Here is a 22615-nt window from a genome sequence, read left to right on the forward strand (position 1 = left end):
TTTGTGGCATACATTTAGCATACATAATTCAGAAGCTGGTGAAATAAGTTGTATTCATACTGACATTTAACGTTTGTAGACTCCGGTGAGCTTTATTTCTGCCACTGTTCTTGTTCCTACCCTACCTCCCAGTCATACTTCCAGTGTTTGTTTCTTTTTTTGTATGTGTGTGTGTAATTGTCTATATTGAGTTTTTTGTCATGAATATTCCTGAAGGCATGTAGAGGGATGCATAAGTCCAGGCCAGTGGGTGTATTTTGATAATGTAGCCCTATATAATATAATTCATTCATCAGAAAGAACTTATACAGTGGCTAATTTTTATTTTGAATAGCACTTTCTTATATTTTGTGTATTAATGATTGATTGAGTGATCTAGTGGGCAACATTTTAAAGGAAGCAGGGCATTGCTATATCTGGTCGGAAGTGTTTCTTTTTCTGCGGCTACACCCAGTTTCTCTGAGGCTAGAGGGCGTGATTAACAGTCGTTCTATCCAATCAGAACGCGGTTATGCAACTGCCTGTCCAATCAGGGCGCAGGATCGCTATCTGCCGCTCCCTGTTAGCTTAAGCTTCTGCGCTAAGCTTGTCTTCTGCTTTAGTTGCTGTTAAAATCGGAATTCTTTGCAGTGGTAAGTTTCTGTAAAAAGTCTTAACATAGTGGTTAGGTCGGTTAGTGTACTATACGGTGTGTTTATTCTGACTGAAAAGGTGTCGTTCCCTGTTGCAGACTCTCTGTGGGTAGTTGGCTGTCGGTCGCTTTCTGTGGTTTTAAAGGAGATAAAGCATAACGGCCCCGATAAGGTGATTTACACTGTCTGTGTCGACACAATGCTCCGTGTGTGTGTGTGTGTGTGTGTCAGGGTGTGAAATTAATTAATTATTGATTATTTACTGTTGAATGGCTGGTGAATTTGAGAGAGAGAGAGAGAGAGAGAGAGAGAGGATGTGTATGTGTGTTTGGTAAATCATCCTGGTTTGACTGGCAGACTGGTTTAACAACTTCAGTTTAACTTGTTTTTTTACGTTATCATACTGGTGTTTACATGAGGTGCCACTGGCTCAGTTCATTCACAGTCTGAGAGGAAAACAGTCACTGGTACAACAGTGAAAAGGTTCAGGTGAGGTAAAGTAACCTGAAAGCTTTTAATGTGGCCAGAATTTAAATCTGTCTGGTGCATTCACCGATGGTTGTGTTGTGGGTGTGGTGATCGATTAATTGTTTGAGTCATTGATCAATAAACACTCACTCTCAGGTTGCAGTTTCCCAGTTGTGAAGATTTGATGCTTTTGTCTCTTTTTTATATCATTGTAAAATGAATATCTTTGGATTTTGGGCATTTTACAAGACTATTTGTCGATGTCACCTTGGATGCTGGGGAACTTTTTTTTTTTTAACATTTTATAGATCAAATGATTAATCAGTCAGTTGAGAAAATAATTTTCAGATGAGTAAAAACAATGGCATGACTGGCATCTAATGAATCACAAAGTGCTCTTGATGCACAGGTAGGTGTTATAATGTGAAAAGTCAAGGTGATCTGCATTGTTAAAGTACAAAAGTTTTTTTTTTAAAAAACTTTTAGTATCATGGCTACATGAATATAAAAAAGACTGATGTATGTATTTATCAACAGAAATAATTTTCCCTTACTATGTTCTCAGCAGTAGTGGGAGAAATATTCAGATCTTTCAATTTAAATTCAATTCAATTCAATTTAAAAATACTATCTTACAAGTCCAACATTCATAGTTTTAATTGTGATGAATAAAAGACAACATTTATTTCTCAGCAAAATGTACGTTAGGTGTAAAAGTAGAAGTTGTCATTATTGAGGTTAAAGGGGCTCTGTCAGTGTTAAATTATTATTTTTATACAATTATTTAATTACGATTATTAATACTGATGCGTTTATAGGTGACAAGCATTTTCATGACAAAGCATTGTAGAGTACAATAGTACAATATCAGTCTGAAATGTAGGAGGTTAAAGTAAAAAGTTAAGTAGCATTAAAATGGTAATTTAGTAGTAAAGTTCAGGCACATCAGTATTGTACTTTTAAGTATAGTACTTGAGTTAATGTACTTAGTTACTTTCAACCACTGGTTGTTTGGTAGATGAACTTTGTTGTGTGCTAGGGCTGCAACTAACGGCCCAAGGTGACTTCCTGAAATGTCTCGTTCAGTCATTCACATTTAAGAAGCCGGAGTCAGGTCATTTGAACTTTTTTTTTTCTTAAAAAGTTATTCAAAATGATTATTCAATTACAAACAAAAAAAACCTCATTATTTTCCATCACTTCAGGCTGTGACAGATTTTGTTCCAGTTGAACTTGTTTTTCATTTAGACATGAGACCAGTGACCCACCACATCCTCATAGGAGAGTCTATTCACGTAACATGCAGAGAGCCCAGCCGCAGTTCATAGCTGCTGTTGAAGAAAATTCTTTGAGGTTCAGTCAGTTCATTCAGTGTCTGTTGGAGGTTCAACAGCCTCCTTTGCATGTTGGAAAGATAAATTTGCAAAGTCATACAGGTTTATCTCTGCAGACTGTCACAGAGAGCTTTTGACGTACCATAATTTAGGTGTCAGCAGAACTCTGTAACTTATCGTCAGAGTAAATCATATTTTCTCCTCACAAATGACTTTATTACAGTGGTGCAGAAGTAAAGAGGCTGACATGAATTGTTTTAGTGCAAGCAAATGTTTGAAGAATCATATAAAATGTGGTTTTGAGAGTGACCTCTGACCGAGCAGAAGAGGGTTTGAGTCTGTACAGGGTTTGCAGGTCAGCTCTGGGTCTGGATGGGTTAGAACGAGACACAGCAGAAAGCTGCCGCTGCTGCTGCTGCTGGAGATATCTGAGTTCATTTCATTTATTTTCAGGTTGAAGTGATGAAGATTTTTCCAGTTTGTGGTCCAAACATGATGTAGAGCGGAAATGAATTATTAGTTGATAAGTTGTTGCAACTATTTTGATAATGATTGTTATTTTTAAAGCAAAAATGCTAAAACTTCAGTGGTTCTAGATTCTCTAATGTAATATTTGCTGGTTTTCGTCATTTTCTATAAACTGAACATCTTTTTGGACTTTTTGATTTTTGGACTGCTTGACTAATTTCTGACATTTTATGTATCAAACAGTTAATGGTGTCCAGTTCATTAACCACTTTATTATTTTGTGGTTTGCTGTGTGTTGTGTCTATGTTCAGTTCCTCTAATCACTCGAATGTCCTCTGATCCACATGTTTGTCTCTAACTCCATCATGAGTCCTCCATCAGGACTCCTCTGTTATAGATGTGTTTGTAAATGGTGTTTTGTGTTGGATTTAACTTAGAGAACAGAGGAGATAAAACAGAAGCAGTGACCGGCGTTGTCTTTCAGTTTCTGTAGTGAAATAGGTTCCTGCTTTTTGACCAACTGTACAATTTGTTGTGACACTGAAGTTATTCTATAAAAACTTGTTATGTTCTGTATTGAATCCTGATCTGAAGGTCTCTCTCTGCTCCTCCTCAGATGGCGGACTGTGTCTCTAAAGTGGAGCTGAGCGTCTCCTGTTCCAACCTGCTGGATAAAGATGTCGGATCAAAGTCGGATCCTCTGTGTGTGCTGCTGCTAAACACAGGAGGAGACAACTGGACTGAGGTAACATTGCAATCACACTACAGGATACATTTTATTTTATTTTAGGTTTTGTGTTGGATTAAAAAAAAACAACTCTTTCTTCTCTGTTTGTCTCTCTGTCAGCTGGGTCGTACCGAGCGTATTAAGAACTCCTCCAGTCCGTCCTTCAGTCAGCGTCTCAGACTGGATTACCACTTTGAGACGGTTCAAAATCTGAAGTTGGGGATCTACGACATCGACAACTCCAGCGTCGACCTCGGCGATGATGACTACCTGGGAGGGGTGGAGCTAACACTGGGACAGGTACACACCAAATCAGACCAGATTTAATTCAAAAACTCTTACTAGGCTCACTGCAAATCAGCATTTTTTTTCACTGAATCTGGTTTAATGGAAACAGACAAGTAAACACCTCACAGTATCTGTAGTAATACTTTTTTGTGTTGTTAAACATTTGTATACTGTTAGTTAGTGCACCATCTGCTGGCTACAATCAGAATTGACCAAAGATTTTTAACCATTTTACTTGGAGTTTCTCTGTGGATGACAGTGTCAATCTGTCCAAACTGAAATACCATAACAGTGATTTATTCACAGTTTTAAACCCATAATGAACATTTTTGGCAGAGATCCCTCAAAACTGGTTAGTGATGGAGTTCTTACTCAAAGGCAGAAATGTTTCTCAGGTTCACTGAGGATTATAATGTCTACAGCTCCCTCTTCTGGACAAAATATGTAGTTACAATACTGTCTTTGAATTATGTCATATTTTGCCAGCATGTTTTCAGATACTGATATATTTGTCAGCTGATGAAGTGATTAGGCTTTAACAGATCAGCAGTTCAGAGGAGCTGACCTCAAACACAACCATCACTGAGGTTCCTCTGCTGTCACTACAGTACTGATGCAGGATTGGAGTCTTTTGTAGAGGATACAGCTGAAGACTGACCTCCTCTGTGTGTGTTTCAGATCGTTTCCAGTAAAACTATGACCAGACCTCTGCAGCTGAAGAAAGGCAAACCTGCCGGGAAAGGAACCATCACTGTATGTACTCTGTGTGTGTGTGTGTTTGTGTTATATGTTTTAGATGTTGTAATTGTGTGCATGGATACAATATTCTTATTATTGTGACTATCAAGTAAAGACTGTGTGTGTGTGTGTAGGTCTCAGCAGAAGAGATGAAGGACAACAGAGCCATTGAGCTGGAGATGGAGGCTAAAAAGCTCGACAAGAAGGTAACTCTTCTTCCTATGTCATTGTCTTCCTTCTCATCCTGCTCTTTATCTTCCTCTTTTCCACCTCCACCTCCTCAGGACTGTGTTGCACCAGCTCTTCATAAATCCATCACTAGGTTTCTGTGTAGAGTTCTTCCATAGTTCCTCTGTAACCACTGAATAGTTTGAAAGTAGTGATTTACAACATCACCATTACATCATTAAAACTTTCAGGGATGTCTCAGCCAGTTAAAGGACAGCTGGTGCGATTGTCTGCTGGCTATCCTTGTCTTTTCTCCTCTTTCCCTCTTTTTTCTCCTCTACGTATTCAAAGAATCAGCATGTTTATATGCACCAAGCACTCAAAGAAATCACATTACGCAGATAATCAGAGAACATAGTCACTTCCTTTGTAGTAACCTGATGACTGTTAGTCTGTGTAACTAATCAGATTTCTCCCCTTCACACCCATAACCTTATTTTGGAAGCATTTCTTTCTTATTTTACCTATATTATTAATAGAAGATGCTGCTTCCTGCCTCTTTTATTCTTTCTTTGGGAGAACTCTAGCTGGAAAATCTGACTTCTCTAAACTCTATCCCAGTTACTGAAACCAGGTTTCTTGTGTTTGAAAGCCGACTGTAACCCGGTAACAAATAGATATAAATGCACTGAATGAGTTGAGCTTGTTGTCTTTTGTTTGTTTAGGATATGTTTGGAAAGTCTGATCCCTTCCTGGAGTTCTTTAAACAAGGAGACGATGGAAAGTGGCAGCTGGTCCACAGAACAGAGGTACACACACACTCTCATACTTCAAACCTCAATTTAAACCTAATTCTAAATGAAAGACCCTAAAACCAATTGTCTTAATCATCTTATTTCTCTGATTGATGGGTTCCTACATAAATACATCATTTTCTGTTCAAGTTAGAATCATTTTAGTTATTTCACCGAAGAGATTTTGTGTTTTTGTATCTTTTTAAAGTGAGAGGGGCTCAGCTGGGAAAAGATTATGTCACATACTTCTGTGCACGAATCAGTGCAGCTCACGCACAGGATGATGTCATTGTGATGAAGGTGTGTGTGTGTGTGTCTGTGTAGGTGGTGAAGAACAATCTGAGTCCCTCCTGGAAGAAGTTCACTGTTCCTCTGCAGACGTTCTGCGGCAGTGACCTCGACAAAACTATTAAGGTTCCACCAATCTGATTTTACCTCTGTTCAAAACAACCAATCAGAATTTACCTTCAGTCATAACAATCAACCAAAGCTCCAACACTCACATTAAGTCTTCTCCTCCTGCAGGTGGATTGTTCTGATCATGACAGCGATGGATCTCATGATCTGATCGGTTCTTTCACCACTAAAGTGTCTGAGCTGCAGAAAGCTGCTAGTTCAGCGGTGAGCTCATTGATAATAAAACATTTGACGTCTTTCTATTGGCTGGTCAGAGGTCATTAAACTGTAGGATCTCTTGTCCTCCAGGTGGAGTTTGACTGCGTCCACCCCGAGAAACAGAAGAAGAAGAAGGGCTACAAGAACTCTGGAGTCGTCTGTGTGAAGAACTGCAAGGTAAGAGACTACATTACCCAGAGTTCCCTGCCGGTGGTTGCTGCTTCGTAATCTTTAAAGCTGTCAAGTAGCACTTGTTGTCAGGATGTGAACAGATTTCTCCTCCTTTGAGCCAAACTCCAACTTTTACCATCTGTAACCTGAACCAAGCTGTGTGATTGGTGGAGCCTGCTGGAAGCTTTGAACAGATTTGCAGGAAGCTGTGCAGCCTGCAGGCACTGCTCAGGGCAGAAAAATGACAGAGTAGAGTCATAATGCAGATCTAAAAGAAAGACACTAGAAAGATTTGTATGATCAGAATGGCTGGCTTTGGAAATTAGACTTCACAAAGCAGAAATATACATTTGAGACACATTTCAGCCAGATGTTGTAGATGCATCTGTCTGTGCAAGACGCATACGTAATCTTTACTCCTCCCGTGTGTTCTGCAACTATGTCAGTAAACTGTCATTGGAAGTGAACACATCAGACATGTTTCAACCACATTTTCTAGTTGTTCAAATGCATATGACATTTATACACTCAAAGTCTATTTTCTACTGACTTATATATGTAACTACATTGATTGTGTATAATATAATATAAACATTAAACACACAAGTGATTGTTTCATTTACGCTGTGTCACTGTGTTTGTGTGTGTTGCAGCTGGTGACTCAGTACAGCTTCCTGGACTATGTGATGGGCGGCTGCCAAATCAACTTCACAGTACGTCAACATCAACAAACACACACACATTTTAAATGCTTTATTTTGATTCACCAATCACATTCAAATATATAGGATTCAAATATTAACAGAGACTGCAAAATATTGTGTTTTTGAGATAAAGAGATGATTGATTTCAGTTATTAATCATAACTTGTTAATTAATTTATTCATCAAAAACACAATGTATAAACTGTAAATTAACATGTAAATGATATATTTGAATAATGAATGAATGAGTGTTTGTAGGTGGAGATTAATGAACGCATGAATGAATCTTGTATAAACTCTTCAGGTGGGGATTGACTTCACTGGCTCGAATGGTGATCCTCGCTCACCCAACTCTCTCCACTACATGAGTGCAGATGGGCTGAACCAGTACCTGTCTGCTCTGTGGTCTGTGGGTCAGGTCATCCAGGACTACGACTCGTTAGTACACACACACACAACCTACACCTGAAAAACTACACTTGCAAAACCTCATACTAGACCCCCTACCTAAAACAACTTCCCAGGCTCTAAACCTGTGATTATTTTATGTTTCTTATTTCAGGGATAAGTTCTTCCCAGCGTTCGGTTTTGGAGCCAAACTGCCTCCAGACTACCAGGTCAGCCCTCTAACCAACCAATCACAACACAGCTTTATTATTATTAACTTTATTCTTTACTGAACTGTTGTGTTGTTGATCCTACAGGCTGCAAACCATGAGTTCGCCCTCAACTTCAACCCCACTAACCCCCACTGCCAAGGTACACACACACACACACACTTCTTTCCCTTCCAGTTGAATATCTAGTGAGGCCTCAGATTTATCTGGCGGTCCCTTGGTGGGTTCCAACCTGGACACTCAGTGGTTTAAAGATTTCCTGTGATTGTAAAATGGTAACTTCTCAGGAATATCTCACTCTTTTTTCCTTCTCGCTATAAACACAGAACTGCGGGTAATTAATCAATTAAAATGTTGTTTATTCAAATTTTCTGATGTTTTCACTTTAATATTTGATTATGTGGTTTTCATTAGATTACGCAGAATGTCATTTCCCACTTTGTATCTGCTTCAGGTTAATGTTTGTGTCACCAAAAAGACACTAAAACCATTTTGATGTGTTGTTTCTGTGATTTGAGCAACAAGGAGCTTTATTGTTGGACATTTAGTTGTAACATTCAGGTGATCTTCTTCTCTCAGTGCTCCTATCATTTTGATAATAGAGGTCTGCCTCTTTCAACAAGCTACCTGCTGAACCTCCTGCAGTTTTTATTTCCAGATGTTGCACTCTGATGTGTTTTCACTTGTTCTAAAAAATGTTAGGTGCCATTTTAGCCAGAAGAGGAAACAGAAGAAATGAATGCAGCTGAAAATTAATCCAGTTAAATTACCGTAATAACAGAAATTTAAGTCGGATTATATTTATGACAGTAGTGTTGTAGTGATAATGAGGTTTGGAAGAAGGCGTTTTTGTTTCAGTAGATACAATAGTCTTCAGTATGTGAACTGAAGAAGATTTTTGTGAGAATTTCAGGGTAATACTGAGATTTAAATTTCCAGCGTTCAACTCTAATCTGATATCACATTTGCCTGCATTGACAGCAGTTGTAAAGTATTTTCATCTGTGTTACACTCCGTCTCTCTCAGGTATTCAGGGGATAGTTGAAGCCTACAGGATGGTTTTGCCTCAGATCAGACTCTCAGGACCTACAAACTTCTCTCCCATCATCAATCATGTCGCTTCCATCGCCGCCACCGCTGCACAGACCAACAGCGCCTCTGTGAGGACACACACACAAACACACACAAAAAGAATAACCAAAAAACACACTCAGACTTTGATTTAAGTCCTTCTCTCTCTGCAGCAATACTACGTCCTCCTCATCCTCACGGACGGTGAGATCACTGACTTCGACCAGACCCGAGACGCCATCGTTCGGGCGTCGCGGATGCCGCTGTCAATCATCATCGTTGGTGTGGGGCCAGCGGACTTTAAGGCCATGGAGCTTCTGGATGGAGACGACGGCGTGCTGAGGTCGACGACGGGGGAGGCCATCACCAGAGACATCGTCCAGTTTGTCCCGTTCAGACAGTTCAAAGATGTAAGGCTCTCTGTGTGTGTGTGTGTGTGTGTGTGTGTGTGTGTGTGTTTACAACAGCTGTGCAATTTTTCAGTAAATAAAAATGTAAAATGTTCACAGTTGAAAGTCAAACTGTACTAAGACATTTGGAATGCAGTGTGCAGGGCAATGCAGAGCTTTCACAGAGGACAGTGTGCCAGACTGGGCACAGAGAAGCTTTTTCTGAGTCTCTCTGCAGCTACAGAGGCGTTTACCAGAGTGCAGAAGCTGGAATAGTTTATTGCTGGCGTAATGAGGATCCTTCATAATCCTACTGGCTCTGTGTAAGTCCTGCAGAGTGGAGAGTGTTGATCCAATGGTACACCACTCTCTATAAGGCTGTACAACCCTGAGCACTGCAGCTCTCAGACCAGTCTGTGATCCCTCCGTTAGCAGAGATTCACCGAGAAAACAGACCAGTGTTAAAGCATTGTGGGGGGTGGGGGGGTGGGGGGGGGGTGGGGGGGGGGTTGTGTTGGTGGGTGAATGTTGTTGAAGGTACTAATGAGACAATAAAATATGAAATAGTCCAGTTGGAGCAACAGATTTATGTGTTTAAATGCTCACAGACAGGATTTTACAACTCGGGAAAGTTGTCTTGGTAGCAACTGTTTGATCTTTCATGGTGATGACTGTGAGGTAAACAGTAGAAATGTGGCGAGTAATCCACCAGGAATGTGCACTTGCATGTGCTGGATGATGTTGTGTTGTGCAGATTCAACTTTTTTCACGCAGGGCTAATATCGGTCTGAACGGGGCCTTAGAGGGACCCCCAGAAAGATCTGAATTTCTTACGCTGTCTGACAGACTTTCTCATCATGATGCCTGTTTGTGTGAACCATGTCAAATTACCTGTGATTTATGGATTTGTATGTGCCACCTATTGATTGCCTGTTTGCTGTGTGCACTCATGTTCTGTGAGAGTAGAGGTCTGGTTAGATCTGGTGCTTAAACACTGCAGATGAGACACAGCAGCTGACAACTTTCTCACTAACATCTCATCTGTCTCTCTCTCTCTCTCTCTCTTTTCAGGCTCCCATGTCATCTCTGGCTCAGTCTGTCCTGGCCGAGGTTCCCAATCAGCTGGTCTCTTATTTCAAAATGAGAGGCCTTGAACCACCCAAACCACAAGCTGCTCCCAAATCCTAGACCCCACCCACGTTCCTCTCATTCCAGGATCAGACCGCGCCCCTCAGCTCTGGCCCTACCCACAAAGTCGACCACTCTTCAACGACCAACCTGATGTGTCGCTGGAATTTCAGCCAATCACAACGCAGCAATCAGCTGTCAGCCAATCAGAATTCCAGGAGCAATCCTCCCCGATTTTTTTTTTTTAAACCAGTGTCATAATCACTTTGTTTTCTCTAATTTTCCTCTTCAGTAAGTGGTATTACAATAATGTAGTATGAATTATTGAATCCTCCTGCTGCTTTCACACTAACTATGCAGATCATGTTTACTAATGTGTTCATATATATTTGATTCCTCCTGCTGCTTCCACACTTTCTATGCAAATCACATGTCTTTACTAACATGTGTTTAACAGTCACAGAGCTACACACACACACTCCCATTATCATTACCATAGTAACAGAAGGTCACTGACCTCCTGAGAGCTGAACTTGTGTAGAAACTGTTTGACTTTGTATTTGTAGACAGAAGTAAGTTTGGGGTTTTCTCATTCACTTCAACACAGTACTATCACAGCAGCTTCTACACATTGACAGTAAACCAATGGTTTCCTTGTTACCATGGTGACACTGTGCACCCCTGGACCAGCTCTATATGAGTGTGTGTGGCTTGAATCTGCTTGATTGATCAGGTGTCAATATATTGCACTTTGCTTTTCACTAAAATGCTGGAAAAATATATTATGAATATTATCATAGTTTTACTATATAGCCTTATTATACACTTTACTATAGCCTTACTGTAGTTGTTAGTGTAGCCTGTGTGACCTCAACACGCTGCTTCCAGACTCTTCTGTCATGACTCTCAGTGGTTTGTTGTTGCAGCCATTTTGGCTCCCAGCTCAGAACTCATTTCTACCGTCACGTTGGGTTCAACCTGAATTTCCTAAAATACGGAGGACCCCTGTTTGACCTTTTTAAGATACCAAAACTGACGACCTGCGACATTAATGATTCATACGTGATGTTGGAGGCATCAGTTAATTTTTCATCCTGTATCAAAGAGCTGCATGGCTGTAGTTACAGACTCTGAATGTTTGGCCATGCAGGTCAGTTGACCTGAGACAGAGCAGATCTGAACTGACTTAATCTCTTAATCTGTAATATGGTGTCTGAACTCGTCTCCGTTCATTGGTCAGATAAAGTCCAAAAATGGATGCTGACTGCGTACGCAAATAACACACAGAAGTTCATAAGTTTCTCAATCAAATATATGATATACAGATGACAACATTTACGTCAGCGCCATGAGGATGCAGAAAGTATAATTTGGGCTTTAGGGAACAGATTTACAGACTGATCGCTCTGTCCGTCTGGCAGAAACACTCTTTGTTGGGAGCCAACATTTTCGCCTCAGCAGCACAGTAATGATGCTGCGTTCAGGTCATGTGGAAGTTACCGTTAATCCTGTCAGCATCCAAGTTAGACTTTTTTCACTCTTGAGCTGCACAAACTGAGTCAAAGATTCATCCATACAAGTTGGAAATATTCAAATTTGAGCTAAAAAAAATGGTCCTTTTTCCAGAGTCTACTTCATTAGCATATAGAAATGAGAGAGAAAAAGGAGCTACTGGAGGGAAATAACAGAAAGAAGCAGAGTTCTCAGTGACTGCTGCTACATAAATACAGTCAGTGTGTGTGTTGTTAGCTAGATACTAGACAGCTCAGGTTGGTACATCGACAGTCCAGCAGGTGAATATCTATTCCTGAACACACTTTTAGACTCGCAGTTAAGAGTGCTGGCAGTCTTGAGCTGACCAGTGATGTAAGCACTTAGTCGTAACCATGGTTACCCTCCCTCCCTCCCAAATGACCTGAACGCGGCGTCCCGCATTGCCAAGCAACTTCACACTGAGAGTCTGTCTGAATGTCTGCTCTGTGTATGTACCAAAGACTGTCTCCTGACTGACACGGCCTTCTCTCTCTTAACTGGGATACTGAAATTACCTGAAAACACACACACACACACACACACACACACACACACACACACAAACAAACAATCAATGGTAAACTGTGTCAAATAAATAATTGCTAATTAAAGAGTTACCGCCAAAGATTCATCTGCACCTTAAATTAAAAGCACTTGAAAATAATTTTCAATCTCATTTTAAGCACTTACAATCATCACTTTTGCTGTGGATGTTGACAGAAATGACATAAATGAGTAAAATTGTTAGAGGTCAAAGAGTTCTTTTTGGGCTTTTTTTTTTCAGGGTCCATTTTTTTTAAAGTCAAACATCTGTATTGCATATTGTTTGTAGCGCTGAGGTTAATTTTAACTTTAGCAAAGAAATACATTCTACATATTTGGTAACAGTCTGTGTAACAAGATAATTTCTATAATAACCTTTTTGTAGTTTACAGCCACAACTGTAAAGTGCTGCAGATTAAAAAAAAATAAAAAATCTATAAATGCAGTCCAAGCATATCTCACAGTCTTCATCAGCGAATGGAGCCGTCTCAGGTGTCTTTACCTGATAACCTTTCAACACCTTCATCTCCCTGCTGTTCTGTTGTGGTGTATGACATCATCATGACATCACACATGACAGCTGACCGAAGAGACTGAACGAACACCAGAAACTGACCAAACAACACCTGAACACACCATCTGCTGGAAGACTGTGAGATGTGGTTGAAAGCTCTGGAAAAAGCTAGTTTGGATGATTATTTTTGTCAAACGTACCAGTTTTGTATTTTTAGTTGAAGCAGTGTTTTATGTTTCCAGCAGTCTGCCTCTTTGGTACCAACAGTGTCTGCTGCTTCAAGACTGTGTGATTTGTTGTTTTTCAGTCAAACTTGTTCCAGTTTTCTCTGTAAGAAAACAATCGAAAACATCACTTTGTCACCTGTTACAGTCGCCAACGAGGGATGACTGGAGTCACAGGAAATAAAGTGTGAACAGTTTGAGATGAAATGAAAAAGCACCTTCTGACTCCTCGTCTATCCAGAGTTTTCTGAGAAGTATTGACAAAACATTCAAATGAGTTCCCCAGAAAGTTTCTAAAGATGTTTGTTTGTTGAGTCTGGATTCATCCAACATTCAGGAGAATAACATCTTCATCTGTTTACTTCAGTGTTTCTCAACATTTTAAACAAAACCATATCTACTGGTGAACAATTAATTCTTGTTGAACTGGTCACACATATTAACATCTCAACATACATATCAACAGTTGTGACCAGTTCAACCAAAGAATGTATTTTTTTAATACATTTTAGAGGCTCAGAGAGGTTAAGTTTTACCATTATTCACTGGGTGAAAAAACAAGATTAGAGAAAAGTCTGAAAAATAAACATGTTTTCTTTGCTTTCCTGTTCTGTTAGTCATCATATCAGGACTCCCAACACTACACAGGTCTGCTGTGTCGCAGGTCTTTTCAGAAAACATCTATAACAATTAACACTTTCCCTATTTTAAGCTGTTAGAAAACATTTTGTTTATCAATTTGTTTCCTAAAACCTTAAAAACTACTTTCTGAAGTTTGTTCAGAAATACAGAAATCTGACCGTTTAGAAAGAAAAAGCAGATCCATCCACTGATGAAGACCATGACTTGCTCTTGAAAGCACCAGAAAAAGCTAATTAAGTGCACCATGAGTTCAGGTTTTTTTTGTATTTGTTGTTTTTGTTGTTGTTGTTGTTGTTGTTGATGCCAAACTGCAGCAGATTCTGTTGGTGGTCTCCGCCATCTTCTTTCTTTGTTTTCTTCTTAGTTGCTGAAAACTTGTTGTATATCTGTGTTTTAGTTGAAGGGAATTTGTTTTCACATATGTGGTTTAAAGTGTTTAAAAAGCACTTCAATTTTTAAGATTTCAGCCAAAAATCTTCCCATTTGTCATTTTAAACAGACAATTAATGAAGTTAAGTGAGTGTAATCATGCTGGAAATCATGTACGTCAGTTTAACCCTGGCTGTGTGGTCACATGGTGCTGTGATGTCATCGAATATGGGAGAGACTTTGGCCAAATTTCTAAAAACTGCTGTCACTTGAACCATCAGGGATAAAAATCTGCTGTTTGAAAATAAGAAAAAGAAAAGAAAATCTTATCTTGATAAAGAACTACACCTCCCATAGTCCTTTGCTCCACATCTGCACTGTAATAAAACAGTTAAACCTCTTTCACACCTGTTGTTCTTTACTCAACTTGTAAATGATTGTGAAACTGGTTGATCCACAGGATCATGTGACCACCAGCTCCACTGCTCACTCAATCAACCACTATCAACTAACCAGTGTAACTAACCAGTATAACCAGTAACATCATGTCTGTATGAACACTGCCTTAGAATTCAATAAAAAAAACAACATTGGGAAACAAAATAAGTGTCTTTACTGTGTTTCGGTGCAGAGAGCTGCTGCTGCTGCTTTATTCCAACAGTTTTCATGGTTTCAATCATCAGCCGACACAAAAATACAAAACCACCACTGACTGTTAACTTCAGATGTAAGCAGTACGGCTTTCTGTGCGCTGCCGGACTGTCGTATTATTCTTTCTACAATTATTTTTTACCATGATTTTGTATCTTATTCAAGTATAATCTATATTGGTAAGTACAGTGTTATTATTACTGTACTCACCAATATACAGTTTTGTCCATAACTACCTCTTTTGGTAGTTATGGACAAAATTACCAAAATTATTCTAATAAACTGGAATAATTCTTTAAAGATGTGTCTAATATGTGCTGATGTACTATGTTGAACTACAGTCCCGGGTTTCCAGTAGAGATGGCCTGATTGCTGCTGAGCTTTGGCACACTCAGTTGTGTTCTGGCTCACTCTCACAGTGATATAACTGAGTTTTACTGAGTTTTGGTGTTTGGACTTGATTCGAGCTGAGAATCAGTTCCAGTTATCAGCACATGAACCAGCTTTGGGCCAATGTGGGCAGCCAGAATCAGCAAAGAAAATGGAAAGGAAAAAAACTGAGTTATGTGTTATGTAAAAAAAATAATATATCAGCAAATATATCATAATCAGATTGTTTAAAACTATTAATATCTATATTTGTGTCATCAGTATCATATCCACTAAATCCATGTTGACTAAATATTGTTCAACATTAATGTCTTGTTCTGTTCATTCGTGCTCACAAACTATTAATTTAACAGCATGTTTTATTATTCTATGACAGCTGCTGAGCTCTTTACAGTATATTTCTGTGAAGCAACAGACAGCAGCCTGTACAGCTGTGTCCATCTCATCCACACTTGAAGACATTTTTTTTTGCTGTGTCACATGAAGATGACATCAACATTATAAATCCCGCCTATAAAGCTCTGATTGGCTCGAGGTTTTTTCTTTTCCAACCGGAGAAACAGTAATCAATGAGCACAACACCTGACCTGATAACATACAGATGAACTTAGATTTTCAGTACTTTTATTTTATTTTCTGTTATTTTTGCTTAAATTCAGGTTTTAACTGTAGTATTGATATTTCTACTGAACTGAAGAAACTGAGTACTGATCCCACTGAGCAGCTTTATATTTATGCAGTCACATTTTAGGGACTCGCCTCCTTTTTGGATACAAAAAGCAAGTCCCCATAACTTAAATAATTAAATTATAAGGTCAAGACTTAGTTTAAGGTTAAGTTAAGTCTTCAGGAAATGAATGTAAGTCAATGTAATGTCCTCTGAAGTGTAGTCTAAGGAGGGAACTAGTTGAGCAACTCTATTTGCTTTCTCAAACATTAGACAGGACCTGCCCTAACAGACACACACACACACACACACACACACACACACACACACACACACTTACAGAAGCCCTCCTCTACTGTAATGTACACACACACACACACACACACAGGTACCTCCCATCACCATGTTGGACAGAAAACACACACAGCAGTTAGTTTCCAACTGCTGAAGAGAGAAGACGAAGACAGAAGAGAACAGATGAGACGACTTCAGAGAGACACCGTATAGAAGGACGGACAGGTGAAGAGGCAGGTTCCAGGTATCAGGATCATCATGTCCATCAGTGTGAATCTGAGGAGGATCTCCAACCTGCCGGGACGATCTGACAGAAAGGTCGAACTCAGCTTCCGAGGTCAGAAACACGCACGAACCTTTTAGAGCACTTTCAGTCTGGGTCTGTTTCTCATGGGTTTGTTTTTGGCCCCTCATACCTATGAAGGGAAATATTAATGCTGCAGCACATGATGATATCTTAGACAATAGTGAGCTTCCAACTTGTAAGATCCTTTACTTCTAAGTAAAAGTAGTAATACCATGCTGTAGAAATGCTAAAAGTGAAAGTTTTGCATTCAAACATATACTCAAATAAAAGTACAGAAGAATTATCGGCAAAATGTCCTTTAATCAGACCCTTTCAGAGTGTTATATATATATATCGTTTTATATATATATAAAATAATCATATGTAGTGTTTGAAAAATCTTAATCTAGAAAGTCACCAGTAACTCAAGCTGTCAGATAAATGTAGTGGACTAGAAGTGTAAATTACCATAAAATGGAAATACTCAAGTTAAAGTTCATGAAACTAATTAATCGACTAAAATCATTTCAGCACCACTTCACACTGGTTTTGACAAAACTGGTCACAGATTTTAACTCTCAGTCTGTGTTAAACTGCGTCCACAGATTTCTTAGTTCCAGGAACTAAGAAATTCCAGGAACTCATCTCAGGAATTGACAGTCTCTGTCGCACATCCCCGTTTGTGTTTCCACCACATCTGAAGAACTGTAATATAACAAATTAGACTGATGACACCTTCAATGACATCTGAGTTTACTTGTGACTCTGATGTTCGAATGGATGTAATGAATGAAAGGGAGACGTGAAGAGGTGGAAAATGAGAGAACACCAGTCTCCACGGTAGACGGTCAGCTGACCATGAAATTATTAGCAAATACAGTTTTATGTTTCCATTATAGACTTGTTGAACTACTTTGGTTTTGAGTCAATAAACATTACAGTAAATGTCCAACCCTTGTTGATTCTCAGTGCTTCCCTATTGTGACACTGAAAACAAGTTCAGCTCTTTCCCACTACGGGAACTTAGCGAGCCACTTAGGGAGCTAACCACAACCTGAAGAACCTGTGACGTCTTGGTTCCAGGTTCTGCCTTAAAACAGAACATTTTAGATATACGTCATTGATAAGGCGACACAGCTTCAGATACCAGGACAAATGTTTTTGTGTGCTGTTTGGTTGGTAGTAGCAGAGAACAATGGAAAATTTGATGCTAGTATTGATTTTTGTCACATTTACATGTGATCACCTTTAAATGTTAAATGAATAGAAAAGCCCTGCCTGCATTAGGAGGTTGACAGAATTAACCTCCGTCCAAGCTGACCAGCTCTCCACTGCTGGGTCCTGCTCTGTCTCTGCTTCATTGCGATAAAAAAAAGTATCCCGCTGCTGGATTCTCTCCTCAAACAGAAGACTGGGAGGTGATGGTGGATAATCTGGTGGAGAACAGTCTGCGGGATGCAGTGCAATCATTTCCTGGCAATTTTTTCTTCAAAAGCGGCAGCTGTGGCTCAGGAGGGGAAGCAGCTCCTCCACTAATCACAGGATTGTCAATTTGATCCTCAGATCCTCCTGTCTGCATGTCCCTAAATTGCTCTTGATGATCAGATCAGCACCGATGTAGCTCACTGCCATCGCTTTGGATAAAAGGGCTTTACTTGGTAATGCAGCCATTTACCAAAATACAATATAGTGATGTAGTGTTTGGTCATGCTGCCTCATTAGCCTAGCTTAGTGGAAAAAATAGCTTGACATACATACATGACATGACAGAGAATGTAATTAGACGTAACATACTCCCCTACACTGTGAACACAATCTACAGTTTTCACAGACAAATGTAGAACATGGCAGCAAAACACACATATTGGTGTATTGTGAATCAGAAACACAATCACCTCTATATTGTTATTATTTGCAATGTTGCACACTGGCTGTTGCAGTCCCCCATGTGAGTACCTGGATCTTGGATTTAGCGTCACCTCCTGAGCAGTGAGTTCAGGAACTCGCCCCAAAGTGAGGGGAATAAAGTGGAAGCAAAAGCGGAAGCCGTGTCCCACCAATTACGGGTCGTTATGTTCTTGTAGCGGAAAAGGCCTTGTTGTAGCAAGCTGAGGTCTGTGTTGACCAGTCAGTGAAAATAAATGTTGCAAACCCCATAATTCTGATAATTCAGAAAGTGCCACCCCTGTAGGAGGAACTTTTTTAGCATCAGGAACTAAATTTAGCCCCTACATTGTACAGCTGAAATGCAGGTAAATTGTTTTGTTCCTCTGGGATATACCTATAAATGTTCAGCCCTCTCTCTTCTTCTTGTGTTTAAATCCTCCTCCATGTTTTTAAAGTGTGTTTGTAGTCAACTGAACCCATGTTTGGCTTCATTTCACCAGTCAGTTAACTCTGCTGATGGAGCCTGAAGTGTCAGTAATGTTGCTATGGTAACCTCATCTGTCTGTCTGTCCTACAGGTTTCACCCATAAAACCAGAGTCCTGCAGTGTGAGAACTTGGCCATCTTCAACGAGGTCAGTAAACCAGCGATCTGATCTGTCCACTGCGGACCAGTTCAGACCAATCAGACGACAGAGCAGAGTGTTGATGTCATCATTTTAACCACGATTTATGTCGGTGTAGCCCGTCACTGTCACACATTTCGTGATTTACATTCGGCTGTAGTTCCTCTAGATGCTGCTGTGATAAAACTCTGACTGTGTTGAAGTGAATGGGAAAACTCCCAAATTCTCTCCACGATTACGACGTCAATACAGTTTAGGTTTAGTCATGGGGAGAGAGATGATTAGGGTTAGGATAAAAATATCAGGATCAGAGCCAATCAGAGGCAGAGTAGGGGTGGGTCTTCACAGAGGGAATGCTGGGTAAACATGCCCAACAAGGGGCATTTAGTCTCTCCTGAGCTGAGCTCTCAGGAGGTCAGTAACCTTCTGCTAATGTCCATGTGAAGTTTACAGGTTCACGAGGTGTTGAGATTTCAGATCACATGACCTTCATCACGATTGTATTGTGTGTGTGTTAAAGCAGGTAGCTGCAGTTCTTTGTCTGCTTCAGACTGAAACTATTTTAATGGAGCTGATAGGAAACTGTACCACTCCTACAGTACACACATACACACACACAGACACACACACACACACACACAAACACACAGCCACTCCTTCAACACACACACACCTACAGTTGACGTAACTCTACTTTATTCTACTGCAAGTTTCCTGGAGAGAAAAAAAACAAAGAAATTCATGCTTTCAAATTAATAATTTGTGAACAGAAATTAACCAAAACATAATTTTAAACATTTAAACACAGTTATTGGATGTCAAAGAAGATACTGTTTTAGAGCTGCAACAATAAGTTGATTAATCGATTAGTTGATCGACAAAAAACTAATCGCTTACTGTCGGTCAGGACAAAACTAAAAAATATTAGGTTGCATCTTGGGTTTTGGGAAATAATGTTGACATTTTTCAACATTTTTTGACATTTTATGGACCAGATGAATTACTGATTAATCGATAATGAAAATAATCGTTAGTTACAGCCCTATATTGTTTAACAACAAAGATAAATAAATCCAAAGTATATCTGTATCCAAAATCAAAACCAAACAGCATTAAGTCAGTGTTTCCATTTAGATCAGATTGTCAGTAGTCTGACAGGTTCTGTCAACTGTCACTTTTGATTCTGCTCTACTTTAGTTTACACAGAGGCAGATGTTCAGATAACTGATAGCAGCTGAAGTTGAGCAGTGTTACTGAAACATCCACTGTAGCTTCAGTGGTGAAAGACGTATTTAAAGCATTTACTTAAAGTAAAAGTGGCAACACTACACTGTAAAAATACTCAAACACTAGTAAACGTCCTGCTTTCAAAACAGAAGTAGTGTTATGTTCAGTGTTATTGTATTATTTGATCATTATTATTATTATTATTGTATTAACATGTAAGCAGGTGGAACAAATTGGTTTATAGACTGTTGTTTAGTTTAATGTTAAGGATTTTTTTAGTATTAAGATTATTACATATTTTTTTATGTAAAATCGTAATCTGAAAAGTGAGTAATTATATCTGTGAAATATATAATTATAGTGGAGTAGATGTATAAAGTAGAAATGGTCAAGTGAAGTATAAGTAACTGAAATGCTTTAGTAAAAGTTATATACCACCCTGTGTAGCATCACACCTGTAGAAAAGGAACTGAAATTATAATAATGTGATGAAATTAAATCAGTATTTATTTAGTATCTATACACTTTAATACCAGTACACAACTTATTTATTGAGGCAGTTGAGAACAGACACAGAAACATCACAGTCTGTCCAAAGACCTGTCTAATATCAGAGAGAAGGATGAGGAGATTCAGGGAAAGAGGATGATGATGATACAAAGAGATTAAGACTGATTAAATGCATTTAAGAATAGTTTGGGATTGCAGGAAACTGTCTTTCCAGTTGCAGTTTCTTTCCACAGCCCACGGTGCTGCTGGCAGACCTCAATTAGAAATCCCTCCTGCAGCCCTGCTTATAATGCCATTTGATGACCTCTACGCTGTTCGGTCCTCTCTGTCTTTTCTCATAGCCGCTGACCATTAAAATTATGTTTGTTAAAGTCTGCTTAAAACAGAAATAATTTAAAACAATTTTAGATCATTTTTAGGCATCCAAGCTTTGGTCCAGACTTGAATATCTCAACAACTATTGGATGGATCACCATGAAATGTGGTACAGACGTTCCATGTCCATGGTAAACATGCTACCTGCTAAACATCAACATGTTAGCATTATTATTGTGAGCATGTGATTGTGCTGATGTTAGTTTAACAAGACTACAGTAAATGAAGAGTGAAGGAATCAACACATTCAAGTCATTACAAATCATCCTGAGGGGAACATGAATGTCTGAACAACATTTCATGACAATCCATCCAATAGTTGTTGAGATATTTAACTCTGGAACAAAGTGGAGGACTGAACTGATGTTCTCATCCTTAAAGCTGCTAAAAATGTACCATCCCTGTCTAGATATATTGAGTGAACCACACAACAAACAGATTTTTGATCATTTGTTTTATTACCATGATTCTGAATGAGAAACTAGAGATCCTGGTTTCACTTTAGTTTGATATGGTGCGGTGACGTTACAAGTTGACCTTTGCAGAACTTGTTGGCTCATGGGTACTGTAGTGTTTAGAGCCTTTCTAAACTGAAGGAAAAACATGAGACGTTTCCTCCTGATGACCAGAACAAAACCATTTAATGATCAGGAGATGCCGTAGTTCTCAGTTTGAGATTCACCTGAAGACAAACTTTTATATTTGATTTTATAGAACCAGAGCCTCTATCCGCTTCATTATATAACCTCCTGTTTGTTGATATAAACACTGCTGACAATAGTTAATGTGATTACAGTAACTTCTGTGTGACGTGAACACAGCAGCGGTTTCTGGGTTATGTTTCTCTGTGCAGCTGCTGAGTCAGGCTGGTGTTTGTTCTTCAGGTGTGACCATGACATGGTGATTAATGGTTGTAGCGGAAAGTGTCCAGTGTAAAGACAGAAACACTTTCTTCCTTCTCGCTCTAGTTCTCTTTTCTTGCAAGTTTAGCAGTTTGCCTGATATTCAAGTTAATAGGGTGGCTGTATCTGTGTTGGTATAGTGATGGTGGTTCAACCAGGAGTCAGAAGTCTGTGAAATGTGGTTGAAAACTCAGAAAAAGCTAAAACATTGACCTCTGAATTCAGATACTTTTGTTATGCAGACCGTCTCCAAAGAACGTCCATGCTCACTGCTTATTTGTGCAGTTTTTGCTTGTTTTTCTTTTCAGTTGACAATATAAATTAAACAATTTTACAATGAAATTAACCTGTGTGTGTGTGTGTGTGTGTGTGTGTGTGTGTGTGCGTGTAGCATTTCCGTTGGCCTCACTATGGTAAAGTGATCCGAGATGAAGTTTTGTCCATCAGTGTTTACAACTGCAGTAAAGTCTTCTCTAACAGGTAATACGCAAAAACACACACACACACGTATACAACACATAAACACAAACAAATATTGATTTCATATCCGTCATACTTAAAATTACTGTGTTTGTGTTTGTGTGTGTTTGTGTAGACTCCTCGGGAAGCTGGTTGTCAGTCTCCAGCATGTTGTCACCGCAGGGAGGCTGTTGCTACGGGAACCA

At 39.3% G+C, this 22615-nt stretch overlaps 1 protein-coding gene across 1 annotated transcript in view; it reads left to right on the plus strand.

The window, feature by feature from the left end:
* Positions 1 to 14537, plus strand: part of cpne1 (copine I) — a 29626-nt gene extending 15089 nt beyond the window's left edge. Inside the window, exons 2-16 of the mRNA XM_067586462.1 lie at positions 3519 to 3647; positions 3750 to 3929; positions 4596 to 4670; positions 4790 to 4861; positions 5549 to 5632; positions 5942 to 6031; positions 6143 to 6238; positions 6323 to 6409; positions 7057 to 7116; positions 7412 to 7545; positions 7670 to 7724; positions 7812 to 7866; positions 8751 to 8884; positions 8969 to 9205; positions 10256 to 14537. Coding sequence (XP_067442563.1) covers positions 3519 to 3647; positions 3750 to 3929; positions 4596 to 4670; positions 4790 to 4861; positions 5549 to 5632; positions 5942 to 6031; positions 6143 to 6238; positions 6323 to 6409; positions 7057 to 7116; positions 7412 to 7545; positions 7670 to 7724; positions 7812 to 7866; positions 8751 to 8884; positions 8969 to 9205; positions 10256 to 10372 — 1605 coding nt within the window. The 3' untranslated portion in view covers positions 10373 to 14537. The remainder of the gene's footprint in view (positions 1 to 3518; positions 3648 to 3749; positions 3930 to 4595; positions 4671 to 4789; positions 4862 to 5548; positions 5633 to 5941; positions 6032 to 6142; positions 6239 to 6322; positions 6410 to 7056; positions 7117 to 7411; positions 7546 to 7669; positions 7725 to 7811; positions 7867 to 8750; positions 8885 to 8968; positions 9206 to 10255) is intronic.
* The last annotated feature ends 8078 nt before the right edge of the window (positions 14538 to 22615 follow it).

Source organism: Thunnus thynnus, chromosome 4 (assembly GCF_963924715.1).
Source record: "Thunnus thynnus chromosome 4, fThuThy2.1, whole genome shotgun sequence".
NCBI classification, from domain to species: domain Eukaryota; kingdom Metazoa; phylum Chordata; class Actinopteri; order Scombriformes; family Scombridae; genus Thunnus; species Thunnus thynnus.